The 19,584-nt window shown below is 32.4% G+C and overlaps 2 protein-coding genes across 3 annotated transcripts; both read right to left on the bottom strand.

Annotated features, from left to right (window-relative positions):
• Nucleotides 1–173: 173 nt before the first annotated feature.
• On the bottom strand, nt 174–5,781 carry LOC129904918 (uncharacterized protein At3g52155, chloroplastic). Of its 2 annotated transcripts, none has more exons than XM_055980333.1 (5): nt 5,459–5,775; nt 3,825–3,924; nt 3,534–3,713; nt 2,281–2,398; nt 174–614 (listed from the first exon to the last, which is right to left on the bottom strand). In XM_055980333.1, exons 1-5 carry the CDS (start codon nt 5,730–5,732, stop codon nt 546–548), a joined length of 741 nt encoding a protein of 246 aa, XP_055836308.1. In that variant the 5' UTR covers nt 5,733–5,775; the 3' UTR covers nt 174–545. The 2 variants fall into 2 exon arrangements, with proteins under 2 accessions (XP_055836308.1, XP_055836309.1); XM_055980334.1 differs by lacking the exon at nt 174–614 and adding an exon at nt 3,344–3,418 and having other exon boundaries at nt 2,289–2,398; nt 5,459–5,781.
• Nucleotides 5,782–6,399: 618 nt separating this feature from the next.
• LOC129904917 (serine carboxypeptidase-like 27) lies at nt 6,400–11,941 on the bottom strand. The gene is made up of 9 exons (XM_055980332.1): nt 11,192–11,941; nt 11,013–11,108; nt 10,321–10,413; nt 10,152–10,237; nt 9,819–10,079; nt 8,602–8,729; nt 8,424–8,519; nt 7,035–7,140; nt 6,400–6,919 (listed from the first exon to the last, which is right to left on the bottom strand). Exons 1-9 carry the CDS (start codon nt 11,553–11,555, stop codon nt 6,770–6,772), a joined length of 1,380 nt encoding a protein of 459 aa, XP_055836307.1. The 5' UTR covers nt 11,556–11,941; the 3' UTR covers nt 6,400–6,769.
• Between the last annotated feature and the right edge of the window lie 7,643 nt (nt 11,942–19,584).

Consider the following 19,584-nt stretch of genomic DNA (forward strand, 5'->3'; position numbering starts at 1 on the left):
AAGAGATAAATTTGGAACTTTTCTTCTTGAAATGCCAACATTAAGGGATCATTTGGTTTGTGAAAGAAATTATACTTGAATTCTTTTATTGATGAACTAAAAATGAAATATATGGAACAAATTACATAAATATACATATGATTTTATACTAGATAAACTTAGTTAAATACGAATGGACCAAAAATGATTGATTTCTCATGATACAAAAGTGAGATTGTTTTATTTAATTTTACAATTAAAGCAACACATTAAAAGATGGATGTGTATCTTCTCATGGTGTATCTGTTTGTCAATAAACTTTTTTTGTCCAAAATAAATACATCAGTAATGACCAGCCCAGTCATAAGTGAAGTACCAAGTGATGCTTAAGAAATATTAATCTCATCCCTTGAGCATGTAAGGCCTGTACAGTGGTGGTAGTAAGATACTTGAATAAGCTTTGCAACGAGCAATCGAAAATTTGTAATTCGATCTCTTCAATCTGTCCTTTTCTGGGCTGTTGGTCTCTCAACGGCTGATTATATACTCGTTAAACTGAGATAAGTCTAAACAGCAGTGTCTGGCTTCACGAGCCCTTGAAGCTTCCACCCTCCAGGTCCAGCCAGAGAAAATGCCTGAGGACAGCACGTAAGTTAGAGAAGATCGAAGATTAAACTTCATTTAGCGACTTACACACAATCATCATTTGCATCTAGAGATTCGGATATGGCTCCTCACTGACAAATACGCATCTTAAAGTCGTTCTCCTCCTGTTTTTGGAGTTCACTTTTCAAGAAACTGTATCCACAATTAAAAGTATCTATAAAGAGCCATATTCTCTTTAGAAATGTCTGGCTTTACATTCGGACATGGTACATTTAAATGCAAAAGATGATTTAGGGTGCAAAGAACCAGTTAGGGAGATAAAAGGAAAAAGTGAAAGATGGGAAAGTAATATTGATATATTCCAACTATCTGAAAACACAGTCATCAATTCATGACTCTTTATAGAAGCAAAGGGAGAAAATATAGTGTGAAATCAACTGACTTCCCTTGATCTGGAGCAAACTACTCAGAAATCCACCAGCACCGCCCTCCTAAATTTCAGTCACAAGTTACAAAATCTGACCTATTTTTAGTTCACCCTCAATTTGTGATATATACTCTTAGGAGTGAAGTTTGGGGCACTAAAGTCCAACACATCCACAAGATGAGAGTCGTAGAGATGTGATACTAAAATAGATGTGTGGCTATACTCACCATAAGGTGCAAGCAACACACAGTGAGGATAAAATGAGAGAAGGTTGCTTGAGGTGGTTTGGTCATATCCAGTCGGCAACCTCCCAATGCACCGGTCCATAGGTGAGATGCTTTGGTGAGTAAAGGTGTGGAACAAGATAGACCTAACACAGAGAGAAATTGTCTCAAAAGGCCTGCGATCTTTTGAAATCCATGTAGACTTAGCAAAAGATAGGGCACAAATGCACAATGGTATGTTTTAGTCATATTATGTTACTTTAGGTAATATTATTTCTATGTAGTCTTTTAGCCTTAGTAGAGATTTTTCCGCTGATATAGAGAACTTCTAGTACTTATTATTTTTATTTTGTATAATATTGGGCTGATATGAATTTCAATAGGATGGTTCTCCAGACCCCATGTTGTGGGATTTCACTGGGTTGTTGTTGTTGTTGTTGTTGTTGTATATGAATTTCAATAGGAGAACATAGTCAGTGAGGTTCATTTAGCCGATCCCAACATGTTTGTAACTAAAGAGTAGTTGTGTTGAGTTGATACTCATTTGTTTGCAAGGTATTTGATAATTTTCGTGAACTAACCTACCAACAGATAGTTGAAGTCTTTAAAGCGGGTTGTCATTTTCTGATAAGATAAAGGGGATATTTCTACACTCTAATAACAAATGAGTTAATGAAATTCCCAGCTACCAAACTACAGACAACTACCATAGATCAGATTGGTCGACACTTGACAGGAACGAAGTTTTAATGACTGCTTATAACAAGAAAGTAGCTAGAAGGAGTTCCGGATAAGACAGGAGAGAATTAACTTGGGATGACAAAAGCTAGGGGGAGCAGATATCAAATTTCATTCTAATACGACGGCAGGAAGAAACAGGCTGTAAAATGATACCTAAAGTAATGACGGGCCCAATTTCGGGGTCAATAGCATTTCACTTCACATAGGAACTCAGTATACCAACTAATCATATGCTACTTTAATGCAATTGAATTTGCAAAAGTAAGACTGGGAAAATGGAACCAACAGTTACAGATACAATACCTCTTCCCACGACTTCCCAGTGGCTTCAAGCAAAGCAGCATTACAAGTCTTTAGTTCTACAGTAACACCTGCCAACACCGAGGCTGCCTCCTCCCATCCTCTATTGTGTCCCATACACCTGAATAGAGGATTAAATTTTAGTATTTTACTGTGAAGCACTTCGCCCAATAACTGTAAATAGACATAATGAACTGTCATTTCTCCAACAGAGATGAAATAGAAGGTTGTACAAATCCAATTTCTTTTATGGAGTTAATAATGGAGAATGGGAAAACCCTTTTGGACACAAAGTGTATGCAAGAAGTAAAGGCTTTCACAAAAACATGATTATCTAAAAAGACTGTCTGGTCATCAATACTGACTGAAATATCTTTTATGCTCCAAAAGCGTACAAAAAGACACAATCGTAGAAAGGATTTTTCTTCAACTCTTTCAAATGCTTTTATGTTTCTCTCATTCCATATGATCCACAAAAGTGATTAAGGAGCTATTTTCTATACTCTCCTACACATCTTCCAGCTGAATATTCATGCTAGTCATATCTGTGACGATCTTGACATCACCCAATTCAACTCCCAAAATATTCCATATTGTACCATAATTTATATGCCGCAACAAGTGACTGACATTTCAATGTCTTCCTGCACATCAAACCAACAAATAGAATAGTTTTCTCCTCTTGTTTTCTGCAATGAAGAATGGCTCCCACGTCGTACTAAAAAAACCACCTTTCTTTGTACCCTAAGCATTTTTTTAAATTGGTGGTGAACTTGCGTGTATCTCAACTATTTTGCCGGGTACCTGCTACCTACTACCCCCACCAGTACAGGAATCGAGTAACTCTACCAACCAAGACTTAGGAAGACATCACCTAGTGGTTTTCACCTCCGCTGGGATTTGCACCTAGGACCTCATAGTTCACCCTCCACTTCATTAACCACTAGGACGTACCCGGATGCATACCTAAGCACTCATACCGAGGAATGAAGAAAATTCATATCTTTCCTCTTTATTAGCCTGTTATAATATGTTTCAAAATAAACTTGCCGCCTCTCTGGTTTACATTTTCAGCTGTGGTGAGACTTATTTGTTTGTACAATAATCCAAGCAAACATTTGAGCTCTCCATTCTTCCAGTCCTGCAAATTTCATATCTTTTGAAGCACCCATAATAGATTTGTATGCAATGTATTAATGCTCTTCCATTATGTAAAATGCCACCACCAAAGAATCACAAGCAGAAGGAGAACTCACATGACTGTTAAGATCTCATCCCTCGAGTATTTACATATTGCTTGCCGTAGGTGCTCAGCTGTCTGCCCGTCCATTGCTGCAACAGAATAAAAGCTTGAAATAAAATGTACTTCAGCTTCCAAAAAGGCTTGGACTTGCTCCTGCATTATTTTCAGTGTTTCCCGTGTTCGCAGAGCATCACTATGCCATAAAGAAAACAAATATAACCACTTAGTTTGTTAATATAATTCTTAAGCAGCTTAAAAATCTCATAGCAAACTCCTCTCTAGGTATTCTTAGAGAACCACTAACCTTGATAAAATAAGTTGTGGAATCCAGCCCAGTTTTAGAAGGTTTTGCGAGACCTTGATAGCATCAAGTTGTCCAGACCTACTCAAAGGACGGTCGTGATCTGCTCAAGAACATAATGATGAAGTATTATATTAAACCTGTGAATAGAGCTACTTTTATGTTTATAGAGCAACACAGTAAACTTTTTCTGTAATTGTTTCTTTTAAAAGAGGAACATTTACATGAGGTATGGAATGCAAGCAGTTGGAGCATCAAAATTGAGCTATGTCATGCCCATTACAACTCACAGTTTTCAGAAACCAGAATCTAAAAAGTTCTCCTTCCTGTCTCTTTACACTTTAATCCTAATTATTATTATTTTGATGAAATAAGAAGTTGTATTAAAAAGGCATCAAGGAGATGCATGAAAGATTACAAATCAAATGGTTATAACTCAAGTAATAGATAAAATCCCTGTGGCACTTACTGTTAAATGTTGCATACTCCTCGAGTTTGCAGCATGTAATTCCATTAAGTTGATCAACGTTATTCACAGCCAAGCATTTAAGCATCAACAAGAGAACCAAAACTCAGAAATGAAAAATCCATATCACGCAAACTTCCTCCTTGTAGTAATAGCATTTCACATTCCAAATAGAACGGAAATTGGTGCCCTTAATTGCACCAAATTTGAATCTTTTAGGTGCTTAATCGTTAGAGCTACTGAATAGAACAGGGAAAAGAAAATGGGTTCATGAATATAGCTCAAGTAATGGATAAAACTCACTGTTTCACTTACTGTTAAAAGTCCCATACACGTAGAGTTGCAACATGTTTTTCATAATCAAGCACTCTAGCATTAACAAGAGAGCCCAAATTCAAAAATGAAAAAATCCACTTCACGCAAACTTCCTTCTTGTATTAATAATAATCATTTAGCATCCCTAATACAACGGAAATCGATGCCCCTAAGTGCACCAAAATTGAACCTTTCAGGTGCTTAATCACTAAAACTATTGAATTAAACAGGGAAAACAAAAGGGGTCATGGATATAGCTTGAGTAGTGTATTAAATCCCTCGAGCTCAAGAAAAATAGTCCAAAGCAATCCCCAAAAAGAAGTAACAAAAATAGTAAGACACTAACAGAACCCTTTATTGCACCAAAATAGAACCCTTTAGGTGCTTAATCACTAAAACTACTGAATTAAACAGGTAAAACAAAAGGGGTTCATGGATATAGCTCGAGTAGTGTATTAAATCCTTCGAGCTCAAGAAAAACAGTCCAAAGCAGTCCCGAAAAAGAAGTAACAAAAATAGTAAGACACTAACAGAACCCTTATTGCACCAAATTTGAATCTTTTAGTTGCTTAGACATTAAAACAACTGAATTACACAAAGAATACAAAAGGGGTTCATGGATATAGCTCAAGTAGAGTATTAAATCCCTCAAGCTCATGAAAAACAGTCTAAAGCAGTCAGTCCCGAAAAAGAAGTAACAAAACTAACAAGACAGTAACAGAACAGAAACTACAACAAAACAAAATAATAATCGAGGTACAAAATTCCAATAAATTTGATCAAATGTATTCATAATCAAGATTCAAGAACACATTTTTTTCCAGATTTTAGTTGCTAAAGATGAGTAGTACAGTACCCCGGATGGATCGATTCTCCCAAGAACTCTTCGCATGTCGAAGCAATATGAGTCGACGAGCTGCAACTGACGAAAGGGTTGTTGTTGGGGTTTCTGTAGAAGTTGAAATCTGCTGCTGCTGATCTTGATTTGTTTCAATTACCAGAGAACTAACACCTCCACTGGATGAGGAGGCAAAAACACATTTTGGGTTTTTCTTGATTTGGGATTTTTTCCAGTAGTAGTTGTGTGGTATTTGTAATGGTTCCACAAGAGATGCTACTACAACATTCATTTTCTTGGTTACCTTCAATTACTCTTCCAATGGAAAGTTTCTTTTATAGCTAGAGTTTAAGTGGCTTGTTTGGATTTTCTATAACAAAAAAAAACTTATGTTGTCCCCAATTGTGTTTCATAGACACTCATGCTGTGACACATAAATTTTAGTGGTGTTTTGATGATCATTTTGTATGTCTAGATATGCATATTCAAAGTTTGAGTATTTTCAACAAGGAATATGGTGGAGTGAAGTACTCTTTCATCTTTAATCAAAAATTCGAGTCCCTTGAGTACGGAGTCTCTTTGTTAGGTAGCCTTTACGCCCTGTTTTAATTCGGAGCACGGAGTGGGAAATCAAAAAAAAATATTTGAGTATATACTTGTCAGCCGAGGCCAAGTTTGAATTTGTGTTTATGTCTTATGCTTTTATAAATTTGTAATGTACCTATTAATTTTTCCGTTATTCTATTTTATGTAATTAAAATTAGATATTTCAAAATCATCTAAGTTTCTCATTAATGTTAGAACAATTCGAATGATTTACACAGAAAATCGTATGAGATGCACGCGTTCTATATAACAAATCGCGTGAGATTGTCATGTAGGACACATATGTTTACTTTTTTAGCTTGATGATAATTTAAGTATTTACTTGTGCACGGATATAAATGTCAATTAATGTCAAGTTAAATGACCCATTTGCGTATTATACCTTTTGTCTACAATGTTAGCTTTGGAAAAAGATAAAGTTGCATAGAGTCATTTGTCTCCAAAAAAAGAGCTACAAACAAGTAGATTTCCCTATAAGAATGTCTTCAACTGGAAACTCCAGCTACATGGAATGCTTTTATCTATACAATGAATTCAAACTAATTTATATATGGAAATTCTAATGTAGCCATTGTATAGCCTTATTGAGGTGTAACAATCTTGAATCTCCCCGCGGGCCTTTACTATGATGCTAGTTGATGCCCGAGGGGAAAGAAATGAGTGATTATATCGTTATCCCTGGTCCTTTGACAACACGATCAATCCAAGATTCTCTACAGATTTTCACTTTGTTAAGCTTGGCATGGGCTTGTTCTCCAAAAAGGATCTCAATAGAATGAAAGCTTGACGAGGGCGATGAAGAGGAACTTCATGCCCTGCTCCTGTTACAGTTACAAGGGTCAACCCTTTGTATATTTGGCTCCATCCTCCAACCTATTCATAGAATAACGACAGAGACAAACGAAAGCATGAACTTTCGATACTGGAGATGGGAAAAAAGGCAAGGTTGCCCAGAAGAAAAAAGTTTGCATGTCCATTTATGACTAACCTTTTTATTGTCATACCAAGGGTACCAGTTGGTGATAGTTGGAAGCTTCAATGCATCTATAGAATATCGAGTTGCGGTTAAAGGAACAACTGAATCAGTATCGCCACTGCAAAGGATGTTAGATATTTGGAAAATCAGATTCGGATTAAGATAAGCTGAAAAAGGTAAATGTTATCAAAATTGAATGTGCTAACGAGTCATTTCTGTAAAACCGTGATGATTTAAGATGACACAAACATAGCATAGAAGAACACAGGGCGAAAACCAACTATTTCTTCAAAGAAAAAAGATTACTTCTTTCAAATATAAGAATTCTTTTAGATGTTCTTGCATGTAAATAATACTCTCTATTTCAATTTGTTTGTCTTACTTTCCCTTTTAGTCCGTTTCAAAAGAATGACTCTTTTCTTTTTTGGCAAATCTTTGGTTTTAACTTTCCCCATGGCATGTGTAAGACCACAACCACAAGATTAAAGGACATTTTGGTACATTCTAACATATCGTTAGTTTAAGGCCACAAGATTCAAAAGTCTTCTATAGTTTCTTAAACTCTATGTCAAGTCAAAACCACACAAACAAATTAAAACGGAGGGAGAAATATGGCATAACCAAAGGAGAAGGATTTTTCGAAGGGCAAGGGATCGGATTACTGCAAATTATTAAGAAAACTGGTAAGGGAGAGTGAGATGAGTGTCAAACAGACAAGATTGAGGAACACGGAAGCCAAAGTCCGCTAAACGATGACAGAGAAACAATTTATTAGGTATATACAACAACCAAAAATCAGACTCCTGGTGTAGACAAAATCTTTCAACACAACAGAATCCTAAGCCCTGTCAAGGCTATATCAATCATGTAAAAACACAAGATTAATCTTTAATAATCATCTTTACCAAAAAGGAACATATTCATATCTCTAGGTTCATTAAAGCAATTATATATACATCAATAATAACTTAGTTACTTAATGTTCAGGTCATTCTGTAATCAAGGATCATTAAGTATAACCTTTTCACTAGCTGCCTATGATCATTTAGTATATATCTCTTCTGTGAGATAAAAAACTTTGAACCATAAGAAAGATACATTTTCAGAACCAAACGCCAGTCTTTGCTTGATTCAAGTGCTTGTTGGAGATACAATAGGGAGATCTTTACTTTTCATAGTAATACTAGTTTTTGTGTCTAAGAAGAATAAATCACCGATAAAAGAGAGATAAATGGATAGGCTACTATACCACCAATTTATGGTATAGTATTCATGTCACTTCCGACTACAGATAGTTAAATAATTTTGAAAAGAGGGTACTGAAACTAAAATGGGATCCAATAACACAGTGAAAATAGAGGGGCAAAAGAAGATGTCAAAAGGAGGACTGACTTATTTTACCTGAATACCCATATCCTGAGACCAGCCGCTATTAGCTCTTGGTAGATAGGAAGCATTGACAGAGGAGAATCGTCCCAGTAGTTTCCGACAAAATCACTGGAAAACCAAAAACAATCCAATTAAAAGTTATCAACAAGTTTGAAGATAGGAAACTTGAACCAAAGCTTTTCCAACAGACCTGCATGTTTTCCAAGGATAGGCAATCTTAGTTACATTAGCATGGAATGCCTTTTGTACCTCTGGGAGATTAAAATAAACTTCAGAGTACCTCTCGGTACATGGGTCATATGCTCTGGACATCCATGGCTACATTTTTGAAACAGGAAGAGAAGTTTAAAAACTTGAACGTACACATAGTAAATTGAGGACTTCTGGACTACCAAAAAGGACATAAATATAAACATTAGATGTACAATACCAAACGGTGGAGTCCAGAATGATAAAAAATCTCACACTTATATAGGTGTGAAAACAACAAACATACCCAGTATAATTCCATAAGTAAATAGGTGCTAAAACATTCTTAATAAATAGAAATCTGACACTTTTAGCAAAATAAGATTGGAGGATTCCAAAGGAGACTTAAGGGAAATTGATGATACTTCAAATCCTCTCCATCGAAAAACTATATTGAAGAGGCACTCCTCCGAGAGAGTTAACTAAGCTAAATTAAGCTTTCATTCAAAGAACTAAAATCACAGATAGACCCATTTGAAGAAAAATAAAAGATACCAACCTGCTAAAGTTATAGTTCCCGTTTACTAGCAGTGTCTCACTAAAAAGGAATCATTATTACTCACTACATGAGAAAGATACTTTAATGCTTGCGGCTCTCTCTCATACATGAACATGACCAAACAAGTATTTCAACTGAAAATACAAGCATCTAGATGATAAACATTCAGCGCCTCTGAACCATCGAAAATGCAATCTTCCTGGTGTAACTTAACCGTTGGAGGGTACCAGCATAAAACACTGATCCACTGAGAAAGAGGACATTTCTTTGCTAGATGCATTCATTTTGATAAAGGATTAAAAACTTCAAAATTTTCCATAAGGTGAAAAAAAAAAGGTAGTTATGTTACTTGCCATATCAAGCACCAGAAAGACAGTTCTACTTCAGATTGAGATATCAATTCTAAGAATGCACACTTTCAACATATTGTCTAAATCTCCCAATCTTTCAAATTGCAGGAACTTATCTGTCTTTGTGATTCTTTTTAAGCATGCAGTAATGTTTGTCTGGTCATTTGAGTAAACTAAAGTTTTGAAAGTGTATAATTATCACAGGTAGTTCATCTTGTTACTCTTTATCGACTTTCATTGAGCATTCTAAAATTACCTACATTTTTTATCGATAAGTGGAGTGAGAAGAGAGCATAAAAAATGACTCACATAATGACCCCTTAGGTTGCGCCTCAGTGCTTGAGTACTGGCACAAGAAAGAGTATATATGCTATATGGGTCAATATTTCCCTGCTCACGTTCTGCAAGAAGAAGAGCTTTAGTACAATCAGTGGAAGGATGTTCAGAAGATCCCGAGTCACATGTTATCTTGAGAAGCTTGTACGTAGAATCCGAAATCAAGCCATGAGTCCACCAGTACTCGAACGTGCCAACATAGTCATGGTAATCATCGGTAACAGCATTTCCAACCTAAAAAGAACATAACTTAATATTGACTCGGTAATATTGCATTAAACACTCAAAAATGTCAACTACTACTACCATAAAGCCCTTGAAATTAATAATTGGGTTCTTGATTCCCTTGTTCCGCTGGTAGACAAGTTGAGATAGCTGCGGAACATAATGTCCTAAACACGTGGAAGAAAAATGGAATTAGTATTTCATCATATTCACAAAGATGGATGCTATTAGTCAATGTGTTATAAAATACCTGCATAACTTTCTCCCGCAATGTAAAATTCTCTATGCTTGTATTGAGGAAACCGTTCAAACCACTTGATAAGAAACTGATAGGTATCTTCAGCTACAAATTGAAAGGCAAGGGTTCAGCATTTCAGCTTAAACAACATTATAGTTCCTGTTTGTCCATACAATTTTTTCACTTTTGTTTCAAAAAAAATAATTCAAAACAGCGTTTGGTCATACATTGGATTAATTTTTTGAAGATAAATTTCAAGTTTGAAAAAGTGGTTTTGACTAGCTTTCAAGTGAATCTTTTTTTCCATTCACAAAAGTATAACCTTTTTTCAAGTTAAATGCATATCCAAACACAACTCGATTTCCAAATACCCTTTTTCAACCTTTCTTCAAATGTTGCCTCCATTTCAATTTGTTTGTCTAACTTTCCTTTTTAATCCATTTCAAAAAGAATGTCTCTTTACTTTTTGGACAAATCTTTAATTTCAACTTTCACGTGATAGGTTTAAGACCACAAAATTAAACGGCATTTTTGATACATTCTAAATTTTATGCCAAGTCAAAACCATAAGAACAAATTGAAACGGAAAGAGTACTTTTCAACTATCACATTTTTACGTCCAAACGCCTACTATGAATCTTCACGATTTCTCACATCAAAAGCACATACATACGACTAACATTCAATTACTCAATCATCCTTACCTGTTCTTTGATCACCGGCATTATACAAATCTGAGGAAGTATTTGTATATGAAAAACCAACTCCAGCTGGTGATTCAAGAAAAAGCAAATTCGCCACTGCCAACAACACAATTCCATTAGTAACACACAAAAACATAAACATATTAAAAAAAAAAACATTCTAAAACAAACACACATACAGTTGTTCCATGAGTAAGGATTCAAGTAAAGTGTCTTCCCATCAGCATTAATATGAAACGGACCGATTTCTTCAGCAGCTCCATAAGCTACAGAAGAACATCCTGGCCCTCCATTAAGCCACAAAACAAGTGGCCTTTTCTCAGGATTACGAATCGATGGCGATTCAATCAACCAGTAAAACAATGCCCTTCCAGCTTGCTGATTTACAGTTACATAACCTGAATACTGACTAAATTGTACATTTTCTGGTTGCCCAGGCAAATAAGTAATTCTATCATTTTCTTGTTCTACATTAGAGAAAGAATAACAACTACCCAAAAACAAAAATAACCAGCAAATCACATAACACAAAGAATTCTCCATGAATCTATACACACTGAAAACAAATCAAACACAAAGATTGGATTTTTTTCCAAGAATTATGTACAGTTAGGCCAAGATTTTGGGCATTTATCACATGGGGCAAAACAAGACAGTGAAAAACAACAAAAATCCCAATTTTTGGGGGGATTTTCAAGAAACAAGGAGACAAGTACTATGGAGGCAAAATGAGAATGACCCAGATAGCATAGTATAAATAGAGAATACCCAAATGCAGAGATCTCTAAAAGAATTCTTGGAATTATAGTAATAATATTAAGAGACTTGATCCAAGATTCCTACTAATTAGTGAAAGTTGACATTTTTATCAACCCAAGTTAATAGCCCGCCTTCTTGCCATAGAAGATAAGAGTATTTTTTATATATCTTTTTTCCATTTTGTTCACACTGAAGCTCACTAATTTGGATGAATAATTATTAGCTGCATTGATTTATTTTTAAGCAGTTTATAAGTTAAAAATTGAAGGGAAAAAAAGTTGGTGGAGGCCAATTTTTTTTTATTTGACTTATAAGCTTTTTTTAATTTATAAACTCATTAAAATAAGTTCATTCAAATAAACTCAACTATTTATTGGGGCTTATTTTAAGCACAAAATGATTTTAAGTTGGCCAGTCAAACACTCAAAAAAAATTAAAAGCAGCTTATAAGCCAATTCAAATGGTTTCTATGTCCAAACTTAAAACCAAGATATCTAATTAAGAAAAACGAAAAAGACTCTCATCGAATTTTGAGAAAAGGTTTATTTATATTATCCGTTAAAAGTTTGGCTCATTTATGTCTTTTGAGAAAAGACTCATCTGCCAAATTTTTAACAAATGGCATGGATGAAACTTTTCTCAAAGTTTGATGGCATATATGAACTTTTTCAATTTTAAATAATAATTTAGTTAATGGCATAGCCGGATCATAATTGACCACGTGTACAAAATAATTTTACAAAATGAAAAACATTTTTAGTTTACAAATAATGACATGGATGAGTCTTTTCTCAGATGAAAATGGCATAAATGAGCCAAACTTTTAACGATTGGCATAAATAAGTCTTTTCTCAAAGTTCGATTGTATATTTGAGCCTTTTCTCTAAGAAAAAAAACGGTCACATCTGTAGCACCACATTGTTTTGATGTGGTGTGTCTTTTGTCATTCACAACCACAGACATGTTCTACTTAAGGTTGATGTGTATAATTGAAAGAAGATGACATAGTTTATGCGGTTAACTCCATTATCTAATAGACAAATTAAAACGCACGCAAAAGTTTTTTTAAAAAAATTAATAGACAAATGTCTAATTGAAACATTGTATTAAGATATGAGATGTTCAGTTGAAACAAGACTTAACTGAAGTATCTAAATGGAATATCTTGACAGTTTGAGGTTCTCGATATGTTTTAAGCCTTAAAAATTCTTCATTCGTTCACTTTCACTAGTCTAGTATTTCAAAAATAGATGAAAAGACAAAAAACTTTTCTTATTTTACCCTCAACAATAATTACTTATTTTCTAAATCATTTTTCAAACTCAAGATTGTATCAATTAATATAAATATATTACTCTCTCTATTTCATATTAAGTGAATTTGTGAGACAATATACACATATTAAGAAAAACATTCAAAGACATAATTTGAACCATACTTTCCACTATTACCCTTTGTAAAATCATAAATATAACTTTGCAAGTAATGTGATATATCTATTAGAAAATATAAAATTTCAATAAATAAAAGGACAAATATGAAAAAAAAATACAAACATCTATCTTGAATTTTAAATAATTTAATTATTTTTAATAATGAAAAATCTCTCAAAAATTTACTTAATACGAAATGGATGAAACAGAATAATTGGAATAGAGGATTTTTTCTTTAAAAAGCACTATAATAAAATACACATATTTATCATAATTTCTTAAAAAGCGTGTCGAAATATACTTTCATTCTAATTCACACAATCCCACTATTGGGTCCTGGAAAATAGGGAACAGTGTTAAATAAGGGATCTTTTTTTTTTCTTTGTTGATTTTATTATGTCAGCCACTTTTGGAGCAATTTGACTTAACAGGTAACAGGAGAACATGGGGATTTTATGGACTTGGGTTTGATTGGCTGGCAAAACTCTTATCACAAATAATTCACATGACTTTTTGGATCTAAGATTATTTAATTCATATAAACCGTTGAACATGAGATAGATGATAAAAACTTCAAAACTTTAATCAGGTATTTCGAATTAGAACCTAAAAAAAATATTAAAAAATGTTAATTATTTGAATTTTGAGAATGAAAAAAATCAGACTTCACCTTTAGAATAGGCCTTAAGATTAGTTCGACTCCGAAGACCTACTAGTAATACCTTTAGGAAGAAAAAAGGGTACGACTATATTCCCTCCAACACGAAACTAGTCAGGTCAGTAAATTTTTGAATAGTAATTGATTGGAAAAATGAGAATGAGTGACCGGCGCAAATATCAAAAAGTAGGCGACAACAATAATATAGTCAAGTATATCTTTAATCAGAAGCTTGTGTTTCAATCTCGAAAATTAAAAGGAGCCATATACTATTATTATTCGACCAGTAGATTTCGAATATCAAATAGTTGAACTTTTAGAAAAAAAAGAACAAGATTATAACGACATTCTTTATGTATTTCTAGTTGGACTAAAGACAATGTAGAAGGTTTGCAAATTTTTAACCACTTTTTTTATACTCATTATTATATACATTTAGTTAGGATTATTCAACTTGCCACATGAACCGCCGTGAATTAGTTGTAATTTGTAAATTAAACCTTTTTTATTACGTAAGGGACCATTCACAAGTTGTGTTGAAAAAATCTATTAGTTTTTATATCAAATGAATTTTATTAATTTTTTAATTTAAAGCTTATGACGTAGAAGTTGACATGCAGCGAAGTTGTTTAGTGCAACATAAAGGAGAACGTTACATTACCTATATAGAGATCTAGATTATATGTGTGTGTTGTTAGAGAGGAAAATTCTTGATTAGACATCGAACGTGAGTTGTGGTTGGTTAAGGGTATGTCACTTGTATTCACTAATATTAAAATTGATGCATTGTGCACTACGTCTTATTCTTGGAATTCAACTATGAAGCCTTTAGATAAAGATAGAGAACGAAAGAATTTTATTTATTTCACTATATTGCTTTGATTAAATTATGTCTTTAAAGTATTTTTGAAGTTTTATGAAGAGTCTAAAGTTGATTTTGAAACGGCAAAATTTGTATGAAAAATATCAACTTTGGTTATATTACAGGAATCTTGATATTGGGTATTTGTGCACTTGCTATCTGGGCTTCATCAATCGGCCCAAGGTCAATTTGGGCTTATTTACTTGAACTTTATGGGCTTGGCCTGCATTTTATTAAGGCCCATTTGCTAGCTATTTTATCATAGCAATCCCAATGGGCTTTTTCAGCCCAAGTCTTCTTAATCAGGCCCATATTTATATTTTGGTGGCTAACATTTAGTATAGCCCAGTCGACTTGTTAGATTTATGGCCCACTTGGCCCAAAACTTAAAAAAAAAGCATTTAAAAAGTTAAATAATTAAACAAGATATTTCGTTCTATACGTTCTATTATTGGTTCGTCCAACCTATGTATGTCTCGTTTAGTGACATAGTAAGCAAAGAAATACCAATAATCAATCTGAGTATGAAATACAATGTTGTTAATTAAAAGGTAATACACGTGTAGTATTATAAGAAATCAAGCTCTAGTGAATCGATAGGTTGCCGCTTATCACCGACAATCTAGTTTTTTTCATTTTTTTTAAAGTCATTTTTTGCTCCAATTCGAGCAATATTCTAAAAAAAAAAAAAACTACTCCATTATGTTATTAACATGCACATGACCTTGCACCATCTGGACTAAGTGGTGGAGTTAAGATTTCATTGAAGTATGTCAATGGTTGCAGTTAAAAAAAATACAATTATGGGGCCAACAATGCTAAAACACATGATCTCAAGGAACTTTTGCAATCCCTTAATCATTGCACTAAACATTCAACTTGTGTTAAGACGTGTCAGCACTTATATGTATATATATTTATTAAATCAAAATTTGACCTATATACAATGTAATTTTCTCCAAAGAGGCATCTTTTGACACCCCTCGAACGAGAATAGCTCCGTCCCTGCATCACATTCGTGAAGCATCGCGTTTCACTCGCTCAAGAAGACATACGCATAATTAAGATCACTAGTGTTTTCAGTCTAAAAATGCTTCAAAGTTCAAACTAATAAACCAACTTTTTTATATACTATATTGGAGGATCAAGAAATTCAAAAGAAAAAAGATCATGAAAATTAAACAAACAACTGTTATATGAAATATTTACACCTATATACTGAATAAAAGGAAAAAAGAAGACAACAAAAATTGAACACACAACTAAATAGAGAGAATTAAACATATATCTATTATATATATAGAAGACTCTCATCAATTATCACTAAACATACAATTATTATACGAAAGACTTTCATCAAACATTAACTAATTTATAATAACAATTACAAATTCTCATCGATATCACTAAACTATATATGATCACTTCTATTTTTTCTCGTCACATGACTTGTGGAATGTAACTAATGGATGCCTTCACCACTGCTTTAGCATGATAAGAGTAATTATCACTACAACTTAATTTTTTGATTAGCCACCATAACCCCTTTTCTTTACCCTTATTATTACATTTAATATTATTTACATCCACTTTCTCATCATTAGTTTTTCTTAAATGAAATTGAGAAAGTGATAAAACTTTATTATTACTACTTTGTCTTCTCTTAAGGTCTCTCAATTCCATCTCCTGTGAAAATGATTTTGATATTCCAAATAACAATAAGTGCCATGATTTCAACCCCTTCTTATTACCTTGGAAAAATGTGATATAATCCCCTAATTTTCTCTTGTTTTTGAGCTTTTGGGGATTAATATCTTTGATGGTTTTTTCTTGAGGAATTATTTTTCCACAAAAAATAATATCTTGATGATGGAAAAATTGATTCTTGATCCATTCTTGATTGGAAAACTCAAACAACCCTTCCTCTTGAGATTCTTCACTTGAATTGTAGTTTTCCCATTTTTTAGCATTGCTACATATAGGAAGGTCGCGAAAGGAAAGACAATCTTCTTCTTCTTGATTTTCGTTTATAAACTCGTCGTATTCCATCTTTGTATCTTCCTCCTGAAACAACAATATAATAACAATTACGCCTTAATCCAAAAAAAAAAATTAACTAGAAAAAAATTAAAGACATACTTATTTTGGTGAGAAGGAAGAAGCTAAGATTAACATACACGTATATAAGGAGATTTAGAGAGTTTTTTTTTTTTTTTACTAGCAACAACACTAGTAGTTAATTAATATTTGTTTGTTGACTATATTATTTGGCTTCTAGAAGAATGAAACTTTGTTAGGGAAATATTTTCTTTTTAATTTTGACTAATCTAGAAGAGTAGGCGGAGAAAGCAAAATAGAATGATAAGACAATTGTTAATTAATTAAAGTTTAATTATAAAGAGAGTTCACATTGAAGAATGAATTAGATAAAGTTATTGTAATATATACTTCCTCTATTCCTATTTACTTGTCAAATATTTTCTAATTTGGTTTCACTTTATACTTGTTAATTTTGACAAATCAATAAAGATCAATTTTTTCCTTTCTATTATATACTCAATTTATTAATATTGAGTTAATGTCTTTGAAAAATATACTGAATAAATATTTTTAAAACTTTATTAATTAATAGGAATAAAATGATAAACTCGTTTTACCAATTATTTTTTTAATAGATATGTCAAGTTAAAACTTAATAAGTAAAAAGTAACGGACAGAGTACACAAAAAGATAAAACTATAAATTGAAGTGCCTCTATAAATTATCTTATTGAAGAAAATTCTTTTCCTTCCATTATCATATTATTTATTGTTATATTATTTCTTTTTTTTAATAACTAATTTGATATACTTTATTTGAATCAAAAAGATATCAAAAATAATCTCGTCATCTTCACAAAATAAGAATAACACTGTATACTATATTTTATTCTTTCTAGATTTTACTTATGAAATTATATTAATTGTATTGTTGTATATATATCATATTAAGATTTTTTTAAAATTAAGAATAGGTTTTAGATCATGAATCTGGCCACTTAGATGTAACAAAACACGTGACGAAATTGAAAAAAAAAAGGTCAAAACAAAAACAGAAGTATAAATATATATTAATTAATGTATGAATACAACAATAAATATCCATTAATTCATAGTCTTTAAATTATAGTCTTATATCGAAGACCATAAAATGTGGTATTTGAAGGAATAAAAAAATGACTAACCAATAATGGACACATGAAGAAGCTATAAGTGACATTTTATGTTGTTTATTTATGGCAGATTTTTATTTATACATATAATTAAAAAATTAAAAATAACATTTTATCTGTTAGTATTCGAGGATCAAGTAAATAATCATATTTTTCATTAGTTAAAATGAAGTGTTAAGAATAAACGGTAAACTTTAGTGCTTTATGTGAAAGGCTTACGATATAAATCTATAATATAAGAAGGTCATATTCTAAATATTTGATGCATTTGGAATCTATCAAAATGTACTAAGATTTGAAAAGACTATTTGATGGAAGAATATGAATATGAACAATATCAATTTTGTGTCTAAGTGTGAACTATGGATATGCCAAAAGTGAGGATCCAATTAAGATTGGTGGATTAGCTTAATCCAATTAAATCTGGATCACGCACTGTAACTCATTCAGTGATGATGTTTTCAACATGATTTTCTCCATAAATAAGACTGAACCCAAGACCTCTGGCTAAAGATGAAGTAGTTTTACTACTGCACCACAATCCATGTTGATACATATTTAAAATTGTAAAAATAGGAAGTGATCAATTTAAACTTCGTGATTGGTCTACCAATTCACGTCACATTTATAATAAGCATGATTTAATTTGGATAATTATAAGTTGAGTCACTTAACAAGTTATCACATGCATAAACAAAATATTTTGAGAATCAGGAATATCTCTGAGGATGTGCTTTACCTCTAAATGGACACTGAAATATGCGATTCAAATTTAGTTGGAGCTTTAATATGAATTTCAAACATTCTGGGAAACAAAAAAAAATGTTTGAGAATGTAAATATCATGCATATTCATATGACATATAATCTAGTACTAATTCATAGTGTAGTCAAATTTTCCAATTTTCTTTTGCATGATATATTTTGGAGAACTTGTGATTTCAAGATGACTTTACACGTAATAACAATAATAGATTTAGTGAAATTTTAGAAAATGGAGTATGAAGAGAAAAATAGTAGAATATACACAAATTTTATTATTGCTTAGTGAAAATAAAAATGTTGTCCTAAGAGATTCCTCGACTCAAATAAAACAAATCAAAATAATAATGAATAAAAACGACAATAAATAAAATATGACACTAATAGAAAATTAATACAAAACATACATGCAAGAAACATTAACATCAACCACATATATTGATAGTGCGATCACCTAAATTATGTAAATAGCATGTGAAATAACAATAACACACACATATATATATCAAAATCCATAAATCACACGACTAAGGCTAATACTATGATAAACACACTGTTCTAGACTCCAAGCTCAATTCAATCAAAAAATAAGATAATACTTGACTACCTATTAACCATCTACCCTTATCCGCTTCCTCCATTCCTATCTACTATCACGTCATCTATAAGCTAAAGCTGAGCTACGTCTCATGAATCACCTATTTCTAATACTTCTCCGGACTAACTCCATCTCTCCTCATACATATACTTTTTTTTCTCTTCATAAAATAATAATCATATAAGTTATACAGATATTCATATATTAATTCATTGGAGAAGAATGTAAATTAATATAAATTAAAATAAAATGACAAAAAACTCCTCCCATCCTCTAGATTTATTTATTTT

This window comes from Solanum dulcamara, chromosome 10, assembly GCF_947179165.1.
Source record: "Solanum dulcamara chromosome 10, daSolDulc1.2, whole genome shotgun sequence".
NCBI lineage: Eukaryota > Viridiplantae > Streptophyta > Magnoliopsida > Solanales > Solanaceae > Solanum > Solanum dulcamara.

Excerpts from the sequence above, each read along its gene's own strand:
- LOC129904917 (XM_055980332.1), bottom strand. The coding sequence starts at position 11,555 with ATGGAGAATTCTTTGTGTTATGTGATTTGCTGGTTATTTTTGTTTTTG. Across the intron at positions 10,080-10,151 it reads TTAATTTCAAGGGCTTTATG|GTTGGAAATGCTGTTACCGA; the intron begins GTAGTAGTAGTT and ends TGTTCTTTTTAG. Across the intron at positions 7,141-8,423 it reads CTCAGGATATGGGTATTCAG|TGGCGATACTGATTCAGTTG; the intron begins GTAAAATAAGTC and ends CATCCTTTGCAG.
- LOC129904918 (XM_055980333.1), bottom strand. The coding sequence starts at position 5,732 with ATGAATGTTGTAGTAGCATCTCTTGTGGAACCATTACAAATACCACAC. Across the intron at positions 3,714-3,824 it reads CCACAACTTATTTTATCAAG|TGATGCTCTGCGAACACGGG; the intron begins GTTAGTGGTTCT and ends TTTATGGCATAG. Across the intron at positions 2,399-3,533 it reads GATGAGATCTTAACAGTCAT|GTGTATGGGACACAATAGAG; the intron begins GTGAGTTCTCCT and ends TCCTCTATTCAG.